The sequence below is a fragment of the Oncorhynchus mykiss genome, chromosome 12 (genome assembly GCF_057628025.1).
Source record: "Oncorhynchus mykiss isolate SJ-2025 chromosome 12, ASM5762802v1, whole genome shotgun sequence".
NCBI classification, from domain to species: domain Eukaryota; kingdom Metazoa; phylum Chordata; class Actinopteri; order Salmoniformes; family Salmonidae; genus Oncorhynchus; species Oncorhynchus mykiss.
In genome coordinates, this window is record NC_143033.1 from 23,050,754 (window position 1) to 23,074,133 (window position 23,380).

General features: G+C 43.5%; 2 protein-coding genes across 4 annotated transcripts in view; one reads left to right on the forward strand and one right to left on the reverse strand.

The window, feature by feature from the left end:
• Nucleotides 1-23,380, forward strand: part of LOC110537214 (AP2-associated protein kinase 1) — a 112,078-nt gene that overhangs the window by 63,887 nt on the left and 24,811 nt on the right. The gene's annotated exons all lie outside the window — the stretch shown is intronic.
• LOC110537215 (anthrax toxin receptor 1) overlaps nucleotides 10,278-23,380 on the reverse strand; it is a 39,437-nt gene continuing 26,334 nt past the window's right edge. The window contains exons 14-18 of the mRNA XM_036937219.2: nucleotides 21,561-21,602; nucleotides 18,423-18,518; nucleotides 18,130-18,297; nucleotides 15,315-15,395; nucleotides 10,278-13,663 (exon numbers count right to left, since the gene is read on the reverse strand). Of these exons, the coding sequence (XP_036793114.1) occupies nucleotides 13,199-13,663; nucleotides 15,315-15,395; nucleotides 18,130-18,297; nucleotides 18,423-18,518; nucleotides 21,561-21,602 (852 nt within the window). The 3' untranslated portion in view covers nucleotides 10,278-13,198. The remainder of the gene's footprint in view (nucleotides 13,664-15,314; nucleotides 15,396-18,129; nucleotides 18,298-18,422; nucleotides 18,519-21,560; nucleotides 21,603-23,380) is intronic.

The window sequence follows — 23,380 nt, forward strand, 5'->3', positions numbered from 1 at the left end:
TTAGGTCAACATTGGATCATTCAGAGATCCTCACTGAACTTCTGGAGAGAGTTTGCTACACTGAACGTAAAGGGGCTGAATAATTTTGCACGCCCAATTTTTCAGTTTTTGATTTGTTAAAAAAGTTTGAAATATCCAATAAATGTCGTTCCACTTCATGATTGTGTCCCACTTGTTGTTGATTCTTCACAAAAAATACAGTTTTATATCTTTATGTTTGAAGCCTGAAATGTGGCAAAAGGTCGCAAAGTTCAAGGGGGCCGAATACTTTCGCAAGTTACTGTAACTTCATATGGCTGCAGGGGCAGTATTGAGTAGCTTGGATGAAAAGGTGTCCATTGTAAACGTGCAGCTCCTCAGTCTCAGTTGCTAATATATCCATATTATTATTAGTATTGGATAGAAAACACTCTAAAGTTTCCAAAACTGTCAAAATATTGTCTGTGAGTATAACAGAACTGATATTGCAGGCGAAACCCTGAGGAAAATCTAAACAGGAAGTGGCCTCTATTTTGAAAACTCCATGTTCCATAGCCTTCCTTTGCTGGATTTAAAGGGATATGAACCAGATTCCTTTTCCTATCGCTTCCTCAAGGTGTCAACAGTTTTCAGACATAGTTTCAGGCTTTTATTTTGAAAAATGAGCCAGAACGATAACATCGCGTCAAGTGGTCACATGAGTTTTGCTTGCACAACAGAATTCGGATAGCCATTTCCTTTCCCTCTCCTACTGTGAAAGACATTTGCGGTTGATATATTATCGATTATATATTTTAAAAACAACCTGAGGATTGATTATAAAAAACGTTTGACAAGTTTCTGTGGACATAATGGAAACTATTTGGAATTTTCGTCTGCGTTGTGGTGTCCACTCTTTCATGTGGATTTCTGAACATAACGTGACAAACTAACGGAGGTATTTTGGATATAAAAATCATCTTTATGGAACAAACTGAATTTTTTTTGTGTAACTGGGAGTCTCGTGAGTGAAAACATCCGAAGATCATCAAAGGTAAACGATTAATTTGATTGCTTTTCTGATTTTCGTGACCGAGCTACCTGATGCTAAGTGTTCTTAATGTTTTATTGCGCGATCGATAAACTTACACAAACACTTGGATTGCTTTCGCTGCAAAGCATAATTTCAAAATCTGACACGACAGGTGGATTAACAAAAGGCTAAGCTGTGTTTTCCTATATTGCACTTGTTATTTCATGAATATAAATATTTATAGTAATATTTATTGTATGTAGCGCTATGCTATTCAGCGGTTGTTTATGACACTTATCCCGATAGGGGGATTGCAGCCATAACAGGTTAACGATGGTGTTGGAGTCATGCCTGGCCATGCAGTTGTGGGTGAACAGGGAGTATAGGAGGGGACTGAGCACGCACCCCTGGGGAGCTCCGGTGTTGAGGATCAGAGTGGCAGATGTGTTGCTACCTACCCTCACCACCTTGGGGCGGTCCGTCAGGAAGTCCAGGATCCAGTTGCAGAGGGAGGTGTTTAGTCCCAGGATCCTTAGCTTAGTGATGAGCTTTGAGGGTACTATGGTGTTGAATGCTGAGCTGTAGTCAATGAACATCATTCTCACATAAGTGTTCCTTTTGTCCAGGTGGGAAAGGGCAGTGTGGAGTGCAATACAGATTGCATCATCTGTGGATCTGTTTGGGTGGTATGCAAATTGGAGTGGGTCTAGGGTTTTTGGGATAATGGTGTTGATGTGAGCCATTACCAACCTTTCAAAATACTTCATGGCTACGGACCTGAGTGCTACGGGTCTGTAGTCATTTAGGCAGGTTGCCTTTATGTTCTTGGGCACAGGGACTATGGTGGTCTGCTTGAAACATGTTGATATTACAGACGTAATCAGGGACATGTTGAAAATGTCAGTAAAGACACCTGCCAGTTGGTCAGCACATGCCCGGAGCACATGTCCTGGTAATCAGTCTGGCCCCGCAGCCTTGTGCATATTGACCTGTTTAAAGGTCTTACTCACATCGGCTACGAAGAGTGTGATCACACAGTCGTCCAGAACAGCTGATGCTCTCATGCATGCCTCAGTGTTGCTTGCTTCAACGCAAGCATAGAAGGGATTTAGCTCGTTTGGTAGGCTTGTGTCACTGGGCAGCTCGCGGCTGTGCTTCCCAGTGATCACACTCTAGTATGATTCAATCTTAGCCCTGTATTGACGCTTTGCCTGTTTGATGGTTCGTCGCAGGGCAGGATTTCTTGTAAGCTTCCGGGTTAGAGTCCCGCACCTTGAAAGCGGCAGCTCTACCCTTTAGCTCATTGTTGCCTGTAATCCATGGCTTCTGGTTGGGGTATGTACGTACAGCCACTGTGGGGACGATGTCCTCAATGCACTTATTGGTAAAACCAGTGACTGATGTGTTGTACTCCTCAATGCCATCGGAAGAATCCCAGAACATGTTCCAGTCTGTGATAGCAAAACAGTCCTGTCGTTTAGCATCTGCTTTATCTGACCACTTTTTTATAGACCGAGTCACTGGTGATTCCTGCTTTAATTTTTGCTTGTAAGCAGGAATCAGGAGGATAGAGTTGTGGTCGGATTTACCCAATGGAGGGCGAGGGAGAGCTTTGTACGCATCTCTGTGTTTGGAGTACAGGTGATCTAAATTTTGTTTTTCTCTAGTTGCACATTTAACATGTTGATGGAAATTTGGTAGAACTAATTTAAGTTTCCCTGCATTTAAGTTTCCGGCTACTAGGAGCGTCGCCTAGGGGTGAGTGGTTTCCTGTTTGCTTATTTCCTTATACAGCTGACTGAGTGCGGTCTTAGTGCCAGCATCTGTCTGTGGTGGTAAATAAACAGCTACGAAAAGTATAGCTGAGAACTCTCTAGGCAAGTAGTGTGGCCTGCAATTTATCACAATATACTCTACTTCAGGCAGGCAAAATCTAGAGACTTCCTTAGATTTCGTACACCAGCTGTTGTTTACAAATATGCACAGACCGCCCCCCCTCATCTTACCATAGTGTGCTGTTCTATCTTGCCGGTGCAGCGTATATCCCGCTAGCTGAATATCCATGACGTCATTCAGCCACGATTCTGTGAAACATAGGATATTTGTCACGTCCTGACCTTAGTTCCTTTTTTATGTCTCTATTTTAGTTTGTTCAGGGCGTGAGTTGTTTTATGTTCTATGTTTTCTATCTCTGTGTTTGGCCTGGTATGGTTCCCAATCAGAGGCAGCTGGCAATCGTTGTCTCTGAGAACCATACTTAGGTAGCCTGTTTTCCCATTTTGAGTTGTGGGCGATTGTTTTCTGTTTTGTGTGAGTACCTGACAGAACTGTTGCGTTTTATTCTACTTTTGTTTTTGTTTCAGTGTTCCGGTTATAATAAACAACATGGACACTTTCCACGTTGCGCATTGGTCTGATATTTCCTACTCCTACGAATCGTTACAGAATCACCCACCAAAAAAAGACCAAGCAGCGTGCTAACCTGGAGCAGAGGGTTCTGGACTCCTGGACTTGGGTGGAGATACTGGAAGGCAAGGGACCCTGGGCACAGGCTGGGGAATATCGCCGCCCCAAGGAAGTGTTGGAGGCAGCAAAAGCTGAGCGGCGGCGATTTGAGCTAAGGCAGCACAACAGGCACGAGAGGCAGCCCCCCCCCCCATTTTTGAAGGAGTGTGGCAGAATCTGGTTGGAGACCTGAGCCAACTCCCCATGCTCACCGTGGCGGCCGTCGTACTGGTCAGGCACCGTGTTATGCGGTCAAGCGCACAGTGTCTCCAGTGTGCGTTCTTAGCCCGGTGCGCTATATCCCAGACCCCGCAAGTGCCTTGCGAGAGTGGGCATCCAGCCAGGGCGTATTGTGCCGGCCCAGCGTGTTTGGTCTCCGGTACGCCGTTTCGGCCCAGGGTATCGTGCCCCGGCGCTGTGTGCTGTGTCTCCAGGGCGCTGGGAGGGTGCAGTGCGCCCGATGCCTGCGCTCCACCCGTGCCGGGCGAATGTGTGTATTGAACCTAAGGGAGAGGTGCGAGTGTTATGCACCATGCTCCAGTGCTCACCCACAGCCCGGTTCAACCTGTGCCTGCACTCTGGAGGGTCCGGGCTAAAGTGGTCATCCAGCCTGGAGGAGTGGTGCCAATGATGCGCACCAGAGCCCCAGTACTCCCCCACAGCCCGGTCCATCTGGTGCTTCCTCCACGCACCATGCCTCCTGTAGGTCTCCCCACGCAGGCCCACGCACCAGGCTGTCTGGCACCAGGCTGTCTCTCCGTCTCCTGTCCGGAGCTGCCGGAGCCGCCCGTCTGTCCGGAGCTGCCGGAGCCGCCCGTCTGTCTGGAGCTGCCGGAGCCGCCCGTCTGTCCGGAGCTGCCGGAGCCGCCCGTCTGTCAGGAGCTGCCAGAGCCGCCCGTCTGTCCGGAGCTGCCGGAGCCGCCCGTCTGTCCGGAGCCACCCGTCTGTCAGGAGCTGCGGGAGCCGCCCGTCTGTCAGGAGCTGCCGGAGCCGCCCGTCTGTCAGGAGCTGCCGGAGCCGCCCGTCTGTCACGAGCTGCCGGAGCCGCCCGTCTGTCAGGAGCTGCCGGAGCCGCCCGTCTGTCAGGAGCTGCCGGAGCCGCCCGTCAGTCAGGAGCTGCCGTTTTGTTTTACTTTTGTTTTTGTTTCAGTGTTCCGGTTATAATAAACAACATGGACACTTACCACGCTGCGCATTGGTCCGATATTTCCTACTCCTCCTCAGAAGAGGAAGAGAATCGTTACAATATTATAGTTTTTGATGTCCCGTTAGTAGGATATTCGTGATCGTACCTCGTCTAGTTTATTGTCCAATGATTGCACGTTGGTGAGTAGTATTGACGGTAACAGCAGCTTTCCCACTCGCCTTTTCCGGGTCCTGACCAGGCATCCAGTCCTCTGTAGCTATGTCGCTTCTTCTTGCAAATAACGGGGATGTCGGCCCTGCCGGGTGTTTGGAGAATGTCTTGTGCATCTTGTTTGTTGAAGAAAAAATCTTAGTCTAATCCGAGGTGAGTGATCGCTGTCCTGATATCCAGAAGCTCTTTTTTTGCCGTAAGACATGGTTGCAGAAACATTATGTACAAAATATGTTGCAAAAAACCCCACATAGTAGCACAATTGGTTGGGCGCCCGTAAAACCGCTGCCATTTCTTCCGGCGCCATTTTGCAGTTTTGTCACACAACACAATGCCGCAGATGTCTCACACAACACAATGCCGCAGATGTCTCAGGTTTTGAGGGAGTGTGTAATTGGCATGCTGACTGCAGGATTGTCCATCAGAGCTGTTGGCAGAAAATGTAATGTTAATTTCTCTACCATAAACTGGCATCAATGTCATTTTAGAGAATTTGGCAGTACGTCCAACTGGCCTCACAACCGTAGACAACAGGTTAGGTGGGCGAATGGTTTGCTGATGTCAGCATTGTGAACAGAGTGCCCCATGGTGGCTGTGGCGTTATGGTATGTGCAGGAATAAGCTACAGACAACAAACACAATTGCATTTTATTGATTGCAATTTGAATGCACAGAGATACTGCGATGAGTTCCTGAGGCCCATTGTCGTGCCATTCATCCATCACCTCAAGTTTCAGCATGATAATGCATGGCTCCATGTCACAAGGATCTGTACACAAGTCCTGCAAGGTGAAAATGTCCCAGTTCTTCCTTGGCCTGCATATTCACCAGACATGTCACCCATGTCTGGCGAATAACAAAATTAAAACAGATACCTTATTTACGTAAGTATTCAGACCCTTTGTTATGAGACGCAAAATTGAGCTCAGGTGCATCCGGTTTCTATTAATCATCCTTGAGATGTTTCTACAACTTGATTGGAGTCCACCTGTGGTAAATTCAATTGATTGAACATGATTTGGAAAGGCACACACCTCTCTGTATAAGGATCCACAGTTGACAGTGCATCTCAGAGCAAAAAAGAAGCCATGACGTTGAAGGAATTGTCCGTAAGAGCTCGGAGACAGGATTGTGTCGAGGCACAGATCTGGGGAATGGTACCAAAATAATTATGTAGCGTGGAAGGTTCCCAAGTACACAGTGGCCTCCATCCTTAAATGGAAGAAGTTTGGAACCACCAAGACCTTTCCTGCCGCCTGGCCAAACTGAGCAATCGGGGGAGAATAGACTTGGTCGGGGATGTGACCACGAACCCCATCGTCACTCAGACAGAGCTGCAGAGTTTCTCTGCGGAGATGGGAGAACCTTCCAGAAGAGGATCTACAGAGAAGAATCGGAGAAACTCCCCAAATACAGGTGTGCCAAGCCATACCCAAAAAGACTTGAGGCTGTAATCGCTGCCAGAAGTGCTTGGAAAAAAGTAGTGAGTAAAGGGTCTGAATACTTATATAAATGTGATATTAAAAAAAAATGTTTTATATAAATTTGCAAGTCATTATTTTGTATTGTGTGTTGATTTATGAGTAAAAAAAACAAGCAATTGAAAACATTTTAGAATAAGGCTGTAACATAACAAAATGTGGAAAAATCAAGGGGTCTGAATACTTTCCGAAAGCACTGTAACTATTTGTTCAGCACTTTTGAAATGTACAGCGATAGTATTCAGAACATGGGCCGTTATTACAGTATTCGTCCTGTACACCAAGTCAATACCGGAGGATAAATAAAGGGTCATATAAGCAGACAATGAAAGCTCTTAACATTAAATGATTGCATTTCTCTAAAACAGACTATAGGCTACATGTGTACCATAAAGTCAGAACAGTAGGCGAAGTTATGAGGGAAAAAGGGACCAAATTATTATGGTGAGGCACAGGGCCTACAAACGGCTTACTACACAACATACACTTAGTATTACTTTCTTGGCTACAGTATTCAGATCTCCCTGGCATATTACATTATTTATGCAGCAGCATAGAAGACATTTCTGGACTCACCTTCTTGTGGACTGGATATTTATTGGCCAGTCTGAGATAAGGTTTGTTCTTTGCAACTCTGCCTAGAAGGCCAGCATCCCGGTGTCGCCTCTTCACTGTTGACGTTGAGACTGGTGTTTTGCGGGTACTATTTAATGAAGCTGCCAGTTGAGGACTTGTGAGGCATCGGTTTCTCAAACTAGACATTCTAATGTACTTGTCCTCTTGCTCATTGTGCACCGGGGCCTCCCACTCTTCTTTCTATTCTGGTGAGGGCCAGTTTGTGCTGTTCTGTGATGGGAGTAGTACACAGCCTTGTACGAGATCTTCGGTTTCTTGTCAATTTCTCGCATGGAAAAGCTTTCATTTCTCAGAACAAGAATAGCCTGATGAGTTTCAGAAGAAAGTGCTTTGTTTCTGGCCATTTTGAGCCGGTAATCGAACCCACTAATGCTGATGCTCCAGATACTCAACTAGTCTAAAGAAGGCCAGTTTTATTGCTTATTTAATAAGCACAACCGTTTTCAGCTGTGCTAACATAATTGCAAAATGGTTTTCTAATGATCAATTAGCCTTTTAAAATGATAAACTTGGATTAGCTAACACAACGTGCCATTGGAAGACAGGAGTGATGGTTGCTGATAATGGGCCTCTGTACGCCTATGTAGATATTCCATCCTGTTTTTCTGATGAATTTGATGTTATTTTAATGGACGAAAATGTGCATTTCTTTCAATAACAAGGACATTTCTAAGTGACCCCAAACTTTTGAACGGTAGTGTACATGTTCTCACCTTTCCACTGAGGGGTCATAGTTTGTAGGCCAAACCGTTCGGACACTATGATTTTGTGAGAAGACCAGTTTTTGGGTTGTCTCTTGGTCTGACAAATACTGCTCTAGCTCTGACACCTTTCCCCACAGATGCAGAAGTTAGACATCGCAGATGTGGCGGATTGAGACGCATCCAATGAAAAAAAATACTGATATCTGTAGCTTCAACTGACTGATTTTTAAAATTGTATTATGCTAATTAGATTTCCGTTGCATTGTGGACATTGACTCTAGGGGTTTAACCAGAGATTAAAGAAATATACTAAAATACTATTTGGTGCAATTTGCTTTGTGGCTTCCCAAACGGGCAAGTGAAATGTTGTTTTGAAGACAACATTAATTGCTTTGACTCCATTGTTTAATTTGTGCATGTGCATTTGTAGGCACAACAAAAAAGAAACCAAGTCGAGCATTACACAATTCTTCTCTAAATTCCCTTTCCCCTCTGTGTCTCATTCACTCAATTGCATTCCGATTTAAAAATGTCACTCCCTGAGAAGTGTCGCTAGAGACTCAAAGCCACCAGCGGGTAGAACAAAATTAAAACATTGTTTGTTAGGTGCAGGTAGTTGCAGAAACTATGGAATATGTGTTCAAATAATGAGCTGTAGTTTTTGAATAATTGCGTTCAGTCTATTTTCCGCTTAGGCTCCATTACAAAAATGCTAGTGCAATTTACAATTGGTTCGTCTAAACTATAACACCCCTAAACATAGACAGGTTTCACTGAAAATATGCAGAAACGTTAGTTTGATAAAGACAGAGAATATTTTTTATCAGAATCATTAAGCATATGCCTACTCCCCAAATGGATGTTGGGACTATAATTCCTCATCATGGAGTCTTCAATATGGAATTGTTAATCCAACGTCTATATAATGGAAATAAACAGATTTGGGTTTGTAACCCATCATTTTCTTTATTTCAACTCTCCAAATTGAGCCTTGTTTCAAATGATCACTCTTTGAAAATATGGTTTCCAGACTCTGTTCTATTTTGTTCTATTGTTCTATTTTCTGCTATATTACACTTAATTTTTTTTTACTTCACTGTGATAAGGGCTCAGGAAATAAAAGCGTCTTGTCTGCTAAATTAACAAAACAAAGCTATGCCATTGCACAGCCATAGGCTGACGACTTTAATACCCTAAGTGAATTTGTCCAAATACTTCTTCACATGGTGGACTAGATACTTAAAGTGCTTTAATTTCTAAACGGTGCAACAGATGTGTGAAAATACCCTCAAATAAAAGGTGACATTCTGTACTGTTGCCTCGAATGAAACGCTTGATCTCAAATCCAAAATGCTGGAGTATAGAGCCCCCTCTCCCCACCAAAAAAACAAATACATATGGAGGGGAGTGTATTTTCAACAACCTCAGTCCTCAAACAAAGATTTCCACATTGTTTGTATGAACTGTTTGACCAATAATAGAATAGATTGAAAATGACACAGAATATATACTGAATTCATACACATACGATACATGGCACCAAACACCCTTTCTAAATGACATGCTTAGAACCATGACATGCAGGTCCACAAATGTGACCATGTAGTTTCTTTGTTTGGAGAGGAGAAACTCATGCTGTTTGTCTTCTAGTGCACTTGCCTCGCCCCCAGACCAATTTCCCACAGACATTGTCAGTTGAACCTACTGGCGTTTTCTTATTACTTTACTTGCTACTATGAGTTATGTTACTTTTCTCTGTTCATCTGATTTGACTGCCCCTAAACCCTATCATGACAACTGATGGTGATTACCTGTGTCCATGTTGATCTGGCTTGTCAGTGGAAATCTGTCTGGACCAGAGACGAGGGGTTAGAACATCTACAGTGCTGAGTCTCCAGTGCTCAACATTACATCTGCTGTGTTCAAGGCTGCTCCACATGAATCTCTAATGGAACTGTACAAGTGCACCTTAAAGTCCAGGGACATGACAATATGTACTCTCTTACAGAATCCATATGCTGATGCTGCTAACAATTAAGACGCGTGTACATGCATTCTGTATATAATGGGAAGTGGGTGGACTGAGGCATCTAAGCATGTGTGAATACAGTGATTGGTGTCAGTTGTCATGTGAAATTCAAAGCTAATGTTCCTCAGAACTTCTGCGTCCCCTAAAGCCCTGTCCTCATGACAGTCTGTTGTGTCTGCAGGGGCCAGGACAGATTAACTGAGAGAGAGAGCAGCAGGAGATGATGCAGGCATTACATTCAATTTCAGGAAATTATTTTATATTATATTATTTACTAATTTGTCAGTCTGCCATTGGAAGGCCCACCTCAACCCTATTCAGACTTCTCAATGCATTATTCATATTGAGCCATTTCTTCAGAGAGGAATTCTGTTTGAAGTTATTTCACCCGGTATGAAATAGCTTCCAGCATCCTAACTTTTCAATCTCATCTGTGAACCTGCGGACCATTACCCGTCTACTCTGCTCTATAGATGGAGTGAGTTAAATAGATTTAGGACATTATGTGGGATAGTTGTAGAATATAGAATAAGCTTTTAAGCAAAATGATCATGAGTTACATAACAGGAAATCATTGTTCTGAAATTCAATATTTTATTACACAGAAAAAAATGGCCTCACTGGTTTTGAATACATTCTATACATTAGTTGAAGATACTCAGCAAGCACATACTTAATAAACACATATCTGGATTGGAAATGGAATTAGACCCTGGTGGATTCACAGAGATGCTCATTCCTAGTACCTCTAGGAATGGCGACACCACAATAGTGACACCAGCAAAATATCCCATATAACAACAGCCAAAGGTCACATCAAAAGGTCCATGTTCACTCGCTGGTTCCTGGTTGCCCAGTGGTAGGTCAGCCATGCTTAGTTTAAAGGCACAATCTGTCATATTTGCTGATTTCCAATGGTCATTTATTTCAATTAATTACATAAATTATAATAATGACTTATGAGCTTAGTACATCTGCCTTACCCTATCATACCCCAATGTCCAAGGGTGTTACTCTTTTTTTTTGTAAACAATGTAAAGCTTAAAAAATATCCATAATCTCAAGTAGCAGGGTCCAACTGTTGAAATCCCATATTGTGCCTTTAAGAGTCCACAGGACTCTGCCACAGTCTTTTAAAACTCTTTGCATGATCTCTGTGTAAGCAAGTAAACCAAGTCATCTGTTCTTCCCCAGTCAGAGGTTTTCCTCTTTGCCAATGTGTCTGTCATTAATTAATCCAAAATACAAATCTATTTTTATCAATCAGCATGTAATATGTACCTAGTATAACACATAAAAGACACATTTCAGTTTAAATCTGTGCCATTTATCTTATCTTATTGAACTTATGAAATATGTACAGTTGGAAGTCGGAAGTTTACATACACCTTAGCCAAATACATTTAAACTCAGTTTCACAATTCATGACATTTACTTCTAGTAAAAAGTCCCTGCCTTAGTTCAGTTAGGATCACCACTTTATTTTAAGAATGTGAAATGTCAGAATAATAGAAGGGAGAATGATTTATTTCAGCTTTTATTTATTTCATCACATTCAGAGTGGGTCAGACATTCAATTAGTATTTGGTAGCATTGCCTTTAAACTGTTTAACTTGAGTCAAATGTTTCGGGTAGCCTTCCACAAGCTTCCCACAATAAGTTGGGTGAATTTTGGCCCATTCCTCCTGACAGAGCTGGTGTAACTGAGTCAGTTGTAGGCCTCCTTGCTCGGAACACACACTTTTTCAGTTCTGCCCACACATTTTCTATAGGATTGAGGTCAGGGCTTTGTAATGGCCACTCCAAGACCTTGACTTTGTTGTCCTTAAGCCATTTTGCCACACATTTGGAAGTATGCTAGGGGTCATTGTCCATTTGGAAGATCCATTTGCGACCAAGCTTTAACTTCCTGACTGATGTCTTGATATGTTGCTTCAATATATCCACACAATATTCCATCCTCATGATGCCATCTATTTTGGGAAGTGCACCAGTCCCTCCTGCAGCTAAGCACCCCTACAACATGATGTTGCCACTCCCATGCTTCACGGTTGGGATGGTGTTCTTCGTCTTGCAAGCCTCCCCCTTTTTCCTCCAAAGATAACGATGGTCATTATGGCCAAACAGTTCTATTTTTGTTTCAACATACCAGAGGACATTTCTCCAAAAAGTACGATCTTTGTCCCCATGTGCAGTTGCAAACCGTAGTCTGGCTTTTTTTATGGCGGTTTTGGAGCAGTGGCTTCTTCCTTGCTGTGAGCGGCCTTTAAGGTTATGTCGATATAGAACTCGTTTTACTGTGGATGTAGATACTTTTGTACCGGTTTCCTCCAGCATCTTCACAAGGTCCTTTGCTGTTGTTCTGGGATTGATTTGAACCTTTCACACCAAAGTATGTTCATCTCTAGGAGACAGAACGTGCCTCCTTCCTGAGCGGTATGACGGATGCGTGGTCCCATGGTGTTTATACTTGCCTACTATTGTTTGTACAGATGAACGTGCTACCTTCAAGCATTTGGAAATTTCTCCCAAGGATGAACCAGACTTGTGGAGGTCTACAATTCTTTTTCTGAGGTCTTGCTGATTTCTTTTGATTTTCCCCTGATGTCAAGGAAATTGGCACTGAGTTTGAAGGTAGGCCTTGAAATACATCCACAGCTACATCTCCAATTGACTCAAGTGATGTAAATTAGCCTATCAGAAGCTTCTAACGCCATGACATAATTTTCTGGAATTTTCCAAGCTGTTTAAAGGCACAGTCAACTTAGTGTATGTAAACTTCTAACCCACTGGAATTGTGCTGCAGTGAATTATAAGTTAAATATTCTGTCGGTAAACAATTGTTGGCAAAATTACTTGTGTCATGCACCAAGTAGAGGTCCTAACCGACTTGCCAAAACTAACTGGAGTGGTTGAAAAACGAGTCTTAATGACTCCAACCTAAGTGTATGTAAACTTCCGACTTCAACTGTAATTGTATCCCTTCTGCTAAATATTGCATTTTTCTGTAAAGCAGTGAAGTATTGATATTATCTTCACTATAGTCTCGTGAGCCATACTCAAAATCTTGCACTACCTGTAGCTAGCTACAGTATATGAAAGGATGCCCAAGATCCTGGTCAGTTGGAATAGAGCACATGAAAAATCTAATGGAACTTTGTTTCACAGATCAATTGCTCAGCTTCTCTATGATACTCTGAGTAAAGTAGAAAGCATTTCTGATGACTAGAGTTGAGCTTGCTGTCCTGCCTGTCCAACTGTTGATAGTGGTTTCGATTGGTGGAGAAGGAGAGAAAGGCACAGTATTCAGGGGCCTTCAGGGTCCATGCTGCTCAGTTCTTTGATGGTCCTTGCTATCTGGGTCCTTGGGATGTCCAACTCTGACGTCACCCCATTGAAGTTGAAATTGAAAATGGTAAGGGTTAAGGGTAGGGAAGTCCCATGGACCCCGGATAGCACTAACCATTCTTGCTTTTGCCCTTCTCTTCTCTTTCCTCACAGGCATTGATCAGACGGATGTGGGGGAGGGCGAGAAGGGGGGGGAGCTCTGCATGGGGGTGGGGCCTGAGGGGGTGGGGGCAGAGAGCCAGTTGGGGAAGGGGGTGTTGCGGAGCTAATGGGTGGAGGGGTGGCAGGGCAAAAGAGGGGAGGGGTGGGAGGGCAAAGGGGTGGAGGGGTGGGTGGAGAAACAGATGTGGGAGGACTTAGAGAAGTGGGGGGCAGAGCTCGGTTTGGAGGGGGGGTGTAAGGGGGATGGGTGATGCAGGAGGTTGGGGGTGGAGTGGACGGCAGAGGGGGTAGAGTGGAGGTGGGAGAGGGGGGCATGTGGGAGAGGGTGCTGTGTGAGGAAGGGTGACTGTAGGTGTGAGGCAGACTATAGATGGCTGTGGAGGGCTGGTTGTAGACTGGATAACGAGGAGCAGGGTAGGCTTTCACCCGGGTGAAGCTAATGCACCTGCCCTGTAAGTTAGGAGAGAGGGATACAACAGGGAAGAGTGCAATCAGAGGCAGTCATCAGAGTTTTACTGATGCATTGGAATTATTTTATAACGTTTCCATGCAAAGTGGATTTATAGACCTTAGCGTCTCCATTCAAATAGGATTGGAAGGGAATAAGACCAATCTTTCATTTTATTTGTTTTCCTTTCGGAATAATGTGCTGACTCCATCTTGTCTTCTGCTTAGCTATAAATGTCAAATTCGGTCAAAACAACAAGGAGATTTACTAAGGTAGCAACAGCTTTGGGAGGAGGGGGAATTGTGTGGATGGTTTGCCCCATCCTCCTATCCACATCTGTCATTGAGACCATATAAAAATAAAACTCCCAGCTAGGCTAGAGTTACAGGAAGGTGGGGATGTGGGTAGTCATCTAATATTAATGGTTTCAGCAGATTAGAACACATTCCTTCAGGTTGGAGCAATACAGTATTAGCACCTCAGCCTGTAAATGCCAGGTTACTTTGTGCCTTCCTCGCAGCCACTCTGTCTGTGCACTGTTATAATGACTAACAGCTGCAACTTTTCTGCTCTATGATTTACTGCCTGGCTTAAAATTGTTTAAAATATTAGGTTTTAAGATTATTTAATGAAGAAATGGGCAGTGAGGGCATTGAAAAGGAGTTAACGAATTTAGGCTTTCAAAACTGCCAACATGATGAGTGTGTAGGGAGGTAATGAAAATGCCCACTCTCCTCAACTGCCTGGTGGAATAGTTTAGATGAAGAAAAAAAAGATTAAAGGTTCTGGAAGAATCGTCGCAAAAAAAACTAAGTGTAAAAAGAGAATAAAAAAGGAAGAGGGTAGACTGAAGCCGAGCCCCTCTCTATTTTCCATGCTGTCTGCTTTGCTCCTCAGGATGTGGTCTTGGCTCCTGACCTTCCTATTTCCCTCACTTTTCCAGGAGTTTGAGTTCTTCTTTCTCTTGAGGATTTGCAACTGAGTGGGCCTAGGCATTACGTAGTGTGGTCTCTGCCTCCTTAAAGGAGCAGTCTGTTGTTGCTACATCCATTTTTGTCTCATAAATGTTTTATATGTACCCATTGATTCTTGAAGAAAGTAAATGCCTCATGAGCTTAGTTCTGTCAGAACCCAAAATATAAGCTTGTTTCACCCCAATGTTTGTAAACAAAGTAAATGTAAACACACACTATATAGCCTCAGAACATGGTTAAAGCTATAATTTTGATATCATGGATACTTCATTGCTCTGTCTATGAATTTGAGAGTACACTTCTCCATAACCATCCCTCAGCTTTTCACCAAAGCAGTGGTGGGGAAACACTTTTACATTTTTTTCAATTCCTGATTTCAACTGCTTTAACTGTTTCCTCTGATTGTATTTTTATCCTGCTTCTCTTGCATAACAGCATATCTAAGTGCTGGGCCAGTGGGCCTTATGATCCCTTAGAAGAGCTTTGAAAGAAAATCCCCTGTAAGCTATCCTTCTCTGTCCCATATGTAAGCATCAGTCACACACTGGCTTTCTTATTGAGTTGCTAAAAGGGCTTTCCATGACTCTGCATATCCTTGTGTCAGCCCATACAGTGCAGTGACAGTAGGTAGCATGTGTTGGATGTGTCTTTCTCTATGCTGTTTGTCTTCGTGTCTTACCTTGTCTCCAGGATGGGGTCTCATCACAGATACCCTATCATAGCCTTTCCTCAGGAATACCCACAGAGCATCCAGCTTGCCCTGAACAAAGACAGGCACAGTAAAGGGAAGAGAAAACATTACATAATAGACAAACAACATGATAATACCAATAATATTGACTGTGTGGTTGCATGTCAGTTGCTTTACTCTGCTGTGCTTTGTTTCTATACTGTATATGGTTTAGTATACAGGTCTGTTGATCAGTCGGACTGTCTGTCTGTCTGCCTGGTGTTCTTTGTCCATGGAAGGCTGTGTCCCTCGACATCATAATAGCCAAGGAGAAGGGTAGGTGTCTGTGTCTGTCTGTCTGGTGCTCTTTGTCCATGGAAAGCTGTGTCCCTCCACGTCATACCAGTCAGGGAGGAGGGTAGGTAGAGATAAAGGGGAAGGAATGTATTGGGTTGGGACTAGCACCAGCTCCCCTCTTCTCTGCAGATATCGTCTTCCCGAGGTCGGCTCAGTTCATGCCTGGTTCATATTACGGCTCATCCAGCTGACTGAGACGTTATGAAACAAACTTCCTGGAAATGTTGACGCTACAGGAACACTGCAACTAACTAAGACTTGTTTTGATCATAGACATTTTTTGGTGGGTAATGGAATTTAGAGTGCATATGATTGTATGTGAGTGGAAGGTACTGCAATTTTGTTCTTGTTGTTGCCACACTCAATTACAAGTAATTTGAACTTGTATGGTATACCATACATGTTTTTGATCTTTTCCATGGAGTGGAGAGTGCATATGATGCACTTGTATTTCGATAGGAAGGTACTGCAATTTTGTTCTTGTTATTCCACTACTCAACTAGAAATGGTACCTTTTATGGTATCCACCTCATGCAACCTGGCAAGGGGTGGGTGTATCCAATTTGTTGCTATTGTTTTTCAACTTCCTGCGCATTGACACCGTTGGTGATGGTAAATGTAAATGACATTCATCAAAAATGTTTCATGCACACAGAATTGGAAAAATGTGTTAATTATCTGGTGAGGAAAATGATTGAAACATTTTAACAGCACTCAGAAGCTGATGAAGCGTTAGGAAAAGCCTATCCAGACATTCCTGACCTGCAAACCAATATTTCATTTCAGAATTGGTTAAAATTAGGTCTGGGTTTTGGTTAAGGTAAGAGTCCATTTTTTGATTTTGGTGAGTCTTTTTGGAGGTCAGCAGTGTCCTTATAAATGCTCTTAGCATTGTGGCACAAAAGACAGTCTTCATTAAATATTTCTGCATTGTTTCTGTAATTTGTCAATGTTATTCTGTGTCTAACAAGATGTCTTTTCAAGTGTTGCTCTTTGATTGAAAATGGAAATAGCCTTTATGGATAACGACTATTAGATACAGTGTAATTACGCTAGCTAGATAACAATCGATGTTGAGTCTATGGGAATGCTAATGTCGGCAACCTGCCACATGAGAATGTTTTTATTTTTTCAACCCAACAAAATTAAACTTAGAATTAACATATCGTTTAGATTCTCTGCACTTTTAATAATTTTGGCAAATATAACATGACAAAAAGTATGTGGACACCTGCTTGTTGAACATCTAATTTCAAAATCATGGGCATTAGTATGGAGTTGGTCCCCCCTTTGCAGCTATAACAGCCTTCACTCTTCTGGGAAGGCTAGATGTTAGAACAATGCTATGGAGACTTGCTTCCATTTAGCCACAAGATCATTAGTGAGGTTGGGCACTGACGTTAGCCTGGGTCTCAGTCGGAGTTCCAATTCATCCCAAAGGTGTTCGATGGGGTTGAGTTCAGGGAGCTGTGCAGGGCAGTCAAGTTCTTCCACACAGATCTCGACAAACCATTTCTGAATAGACCTCACTTTGTGCACAGGGGCATTGTCATGCTGAAACAGGAAATGGCCTTCCTCAGACTGTTGCCACAAAGTTGGAAGCACAGAATTGTCTAGATGCTGTAGACTTAATATTTCCCTTCACTGGAACTAAAGGGCCTAGCCCAAACCATGGAAAAACAGCCCCAGACTATTATTCATCCTCCACCAAACTTTATTGTTTGCACTATGCATTGTTGCAGGTAGCGTTCTCCTGGCATCCTCCAAATCCAGATTTGTCTGTCAGACTGCCAGATGGGAAAGCGTGATTGAACATTCCAGAGAATGCGTTTCCACTGCTCCAGAGTCCAATGGCTGCGAGCTTTACACTACTCCAGTCGACGCTTGGCATTGCGCATGGTGATCTTAGGCTTGTGTGCGGCTATTCGGCCATGGAAACCCATTTCATGAAGCTCCCAACAAACAGTAATTGTGCTGACATTGCTTTCAGAGGCAGTTTGAAACTCGGTAGCGAGTGTTGCAACCCGAGGACAGATGCTTGAGCACTCGGTGGTCCCATTCTGTGAGCTTGTGGCCTATCATTTTGCGGCTGAGCCGTTGTTGCTCCTAGACGTTTCCAGTTCACAGCACTTACACTTGACCGGGGCAGCTCTAGCAGGGCAGACATTTGAGTAACTTGTTGGAAAGGTGGCTTCCCGAGGAAGTCACTGAGCTCTACTGAATTCTACTGCCGGTGTTTGGAGATTGCATGGCTGTGTGCGCGATTTTATATACCTGTCAGAAACGCGTGTGGCTGAAATAGCCAAATCCATTAATTTGAAGGGGTGCTCACATACTTTTGTATATATAGTGTATTTACCAACATCTCTTCCCTGTGTAACAACAGGCCGGAATGGGTCTTAAGTTGGAAAACAACCACATTTGATCAGGAACTGGGCGTGGTTACGTAACATAAAGTGAACAGTACCTTTATAGGGGAGTACCATTTCTGGGGACTGATGGGTTTATGCATGCCATTGTTGAGAGTGCGTGTTGGTGCCATGTCAAACTCCTGCTCTGGCATCTTGACGCGGGCATTCTTGGCTTTCTCTAGTTTGGCCCCCTCCTCAGTAGAACCCTTGTCGCCCCAGCGGACCTGAACAGGGACAGTCAATAACAGTCAGTGGCAGAGGAATGGTAATATTAATGAGCAGAGCTGAGCCGTAATTGGATGAAGGGCACAGCAGCCCGGGCACAACAGTCAGTGTATGTCTTTCTCACCTCCATTCTCTTGATGCCACCCACACCTCGGCCACCGTAGTATGAAGCATCCACAGTGGGCCACCTCTTCTTGGGATACCCGTCCTCGTCCTCATCCTTACAATAGTGAAAATAGTAAAAATAAAGAAAAACCCTTGAATGAGTAGGTGTGTCCAAACTATTGATTGGTACTCTGTAGCATGGCATCCTTGTGGTGTGTGTGACCATGGAGTATCCCTGTTAGAAACTGCAGCCGCATCTAAGAGCCTGAAAACAGTTACAGTATACAGTAACTAAACTTGATGTAAACTTGTAGCATGACTAAACTCCTCTCTCTACCTAAAGTGCTGGGGGCTGCTATCCAGTTTAATGGACAGAAAGTCAAAAACAACTCCATCCATCTGGAATAAGGTCAGACAATCTGCCCTGTCAGGTCCTGGCTGCATTGCCCCTCTCACCTACAGCTGCAGTCCAGTCACTCTCTTGGTTGGCGGTCCACATGCAGACAGTGTGTTCTTTGGCAAGAGAGCCAGGAGGCCAACCTCCCTTCATAAAAAAAATATGTTTTTATTATATATATATATATATATATATATATATATATATATATATATATATATACAGTGGGGCAAAAAAGTATTTTGTCAGCCAACAATTGTGCAAGTTCTCCCACTTGATGAGACAGGCCAGTAATTTTCATCATAGGTACAAATCCAGAAAATCACATTGTAGGATTTTTAATTAATTTATTTGCAAATTATAGTGGAAAATACATATTTGGTCACCTACAAACAAGCAAGATTTCTGGCTCTCACAGACCTGTAACTTCTTCTTTAAGAGGCTCCCCTGTCCTCCACTCGTTACCTGTATTAATGGCACCTGTTTGAACTTGTTATCAGTATAAAATACACCTATCCTCAACCTCAAACAGTCACACTCCAAACTCCACTATGGCCAAGACCAAAGAGCTGTCAAAGGACACCAGAAACAAAATTGTAGACCTGCACCAGGCTGGGATGACTGAATCTGCAATAGGTAAGCAGCTTGGTTTGAAGAAATCAACTGTGGGAGCAATTATTAGGAAATGGAAGACATACAAGACCACTGATAATCTCCCTCGATCTGGGGCTCCACGCAAGATCTCACCCCGTGGGGTCAAAATGATCACAAGAACGGTGAGCAAAAATCCCAGAACCACACGGCGGGACCTAGTGAATGACCTGCAGAGAGCTGGGACCAAAGTAACAAAGCCTACCATCAGTAACACACTACGCCGACAGGGACACAAATCCTGCGGTGCCAGACGTGTCCCCATGCTTAAGCCAGTTCATGTCCAGGCCGGTCTGAAGTTTGCTAGAGAGCATTTGGATGATCCAGAAGAAGATTGGGAGAATGTCATATGGTCAGATGAAACCAAAATTGAACTTTTCGGTAAAAACTCAACTCGTCGTGTTTGGAGGACAAAGAATGCTGAGTTGCATCCAAAGAACACCATACCTACTGTGAAGAATGGGGGTGGAAACATCATGCTTTGGGGCTGTTTTTCTGCAAAGGGACCAGGATGACTGATCCGTGTAAAGGAAAGAATGAATGGGGCCATGTATCGTGAGATTTTGAGTGAAAACCTCCTTCCATCAGCAAGGGCATTGAAGATGAAACGTGGCTTGGTCTTTCAGCATGACAATGATCCCAAACACACCGCCCGGGCAACGAAGGAGTGGCTTCGTAGGAAGCATTTCAAGGTCTTGGAGTGGCCTAACCCGTCTCCAGATCTCAACCCCATAGAAAATATTTGGAGGGAGTTGAAAGTCCGTGTTGCTCAGCAACAGCCCCAAAACATCACTGCTCTAGAGGAGATCTGCATGGAGGAATACCAGCAACAGTGTATGCAAATCTTGTGAAGACTTACAGAAAATGTTTGACCTCTGTCATTGCCAACAAAGGGTATATAACAAATTATTGAGATAAACTTTTGTTATTGACCAAATACTTATTTTCCACCATTAATTGGCAATTAATTCATAAAAAATCCTACAATGTGATTTTCTGGATTTTTTTTCCTAATTTTGTCTGTCGTAGTTGAAGTGTTCCTATGATGCAAATTACAGGCCTCTCATCTTGTTAAGTGGGAGAACTTGCACAATTGGTGGCTTAATACTTTTTTGTCCCACTGTATATAAATCATATTTGCCATTTAGCATAATTTTTTTCCAAAGTGACTTAGTCATGCATGCATATATTTTGCGTACGGATGGTTCTGGAAATCGAATCCACTACCCTAACGTTGCAAGCGCCATTCTCTACTTACTGGGCTACAGAGGACTGAAATGGTGCTGTACAGATCAGGACCTTGGGTGATTGACTGACCTTGTGCTTTTTGTTTTTTACCAGTGTGATTTCTTTAGGTAAAGAAGGGAGTTTTGTTTGTGTGTGTGTGAGCGAGTGAGAGAGAAACCTCATTTAGCTTGACCATGGCTTTTTGTGTTGCCTCTGTATTATCTTCCATAACTACCCACTGGGCACACACGTCAATTCAACGTCTATTCCACGTTGGTTCAATGCAACTTCATTGTAATGACATGGAAACGACGTTGATTCAACCAGTGTGTGCCGAGTGGGTACCCTCCTCGGGTACCAGTCCCTATGCCCTGCTACATTTTGAAACCAACTCATGTTTTTCAGATTGACATCGATGCCTCAATTTTATTTTTATTTTTTTATTTTACCTTTATTTAACTAGGCAAGACAGTTAAGAACAAATTCTTGTTTTCAATGACGGCCTAGGAACAGTGGGTTAACTGCCCGTTCAGGGGCAGAACGACAGATTTGTACCTTGTCAGCTCAGGGATTTGAACTTGCAACCTTTCGGTTACTAGTCCAACACTCTAACCACTAGGCTCAATGTTTATTTTTCCATGCTGAATGTCTGCTTCTGTCGGGTTAAAATTGAAAATGACAGCTGTGAGTCAATAACTCTATCTAATCCCTATTATGCTCCTGCAGGTTCAGAGCCCTTTGAGGCAGAGACAGCTGGCTGTTTCAGAGCAGACAACAGGAGACAGAGAGAGACACAGAGAGCCTTATAACAGGGTATGATAGGGATGTTTCAACTCTGCAGGGTCTAGAAACAAAGTATATGAGACTACAAGATTTACTCACTGAGCTGTCCTCCAGTACCGGAGGTGGAGGCTCATGGATGATCTGCAAAGATGGAAAAAGAAACTGAATCATAATCATGAAAAAATATTTTTTTTCCATTGGCATACTGGCAGCGTCTCTGCTGGGGTACAGGAAATGAGTTTGAATTTGAGTGTTTGATAATGAGAGAATGGTTTGATGACAGAGTGTTATCTACAGTGCCTAGTGAAAGTCTACAGTACACACCCCTTGCACGGTCTTTACAGAGGTTTTATTTGCTGTATTGTCATGCAGAATTACTTTACAGCCTTACTGCAAACCTAATGGATGATTTGGAATGGATTTTTTAACATAGGCGTTCTTCTTTTCACTTTTTCATACAGGCCAGTAATGTGGAGTGAATGCAATGTTGTTGATCCTCTTTATTTTCAAGTATTGTGACGGCAACATCATGTTATGTGCACGCTTGTCACCGGCAGGGACCGGGGAGTTTCTCAGGATAAAAAAAAAAACATGAAAGGAGCAAAGCGCCAAATCAAATGTTATTGGTCACAACACATGGTTAGCAGATGCTTGTGCTTCTAGTTCCGACCATGCAGTAATATCTAGCAAGTAATCTAACAATTTCACAACAACTACCGTATTTATACACACAAGTGTAAACGAATGAATAAGAAAATGTACATATAAATATATGTATGAGCGACGGCTGAACGGCATAGGCAAGATGCAGTAGATGCTATAGAGTACAGTGTATACATATGAGATGAGTAATATAGGGTATGTAAACATTATATAAAGTGGCATTGTTTAAAGTGACTAGTGATACATTTATTACATCCAATTGTTAATTATTAAAGTGGCTAGAGATTTGAGTCAGTATGTTGGCAGCAGCCACTCAATGTTAGTGATGGCTGTTTAACAGTCTGATGGTCTTGAGATAGAAGCTGTTTTTCAGTCTCTCGGTCCCAGCTTTGATGCACCTGTACTGAACTCGCCTTCTGGATGATAGCAGGGTGAACACCCGTGGCTCGGGTGGTTGTTGTCCTTGATGATTTTTTTGGCCTTCCTGTGACATAAGGTGGTGTAGGTGTCTTGGAGGCCAGGTAGTTTGCCCCCAGTGATGCGTTGTGCAGACCTCACTACCCTCTGGAGAGCCTTACGGTCGTGGGCGGAGCAGTTGCCGTACCAGGTGGTGATACGGCCCGACAGGATGCTCTCGATTGTGCATCTGTAAAAGTTTGAGTGTTTTTGGTGACAAGCCAAATTTCTTTAGCCTCCTGAGGTTGAAGAGGTGATGTTGCGCCTTCTTCACCACACTGACCATTTGTTTGTCCGTGATGTGTATGCCGAGGAACTCCACTACAGTTCCGTCGATGTGGATAGGGGTGTGCTCCCTCTGCTGTTTCCTGAAGTCCACGATCATCTCCTTTGTTTTGTTGACGTTGAGTGTGAAGTTGTTTTCCTGACACCACACTCCGAGGGCCCTCACCTCCTCCCTGTAGGCCGTCTCGTCATTGTTGGTAATCAAGCCTACCACTGTAGTGTCGTCTGCAAACTTGATGATTGAGTTGGAGGCGTGCATGGCCACGCAATCATGGGTGAACAGGGAGTACAGGAGAGGGCTCAGAACGCACCCTTGTGGGGCCCCAGTGTTGAGGATCAGCGGGGTGGAGATGTTGTCCAGGACCCAGTTGCATAGGGCGGGGTCGAGACCCAGCGTCTCAAGCTTAATGACGAGTTTGGAGGGTACTATGGTGTTGAATGCTGAGCTGTAGTTGATGAACCACATTCTTACATAGGTATTCCTCTTGTCCAGATGGGTTAGGGGAGTGTGATTG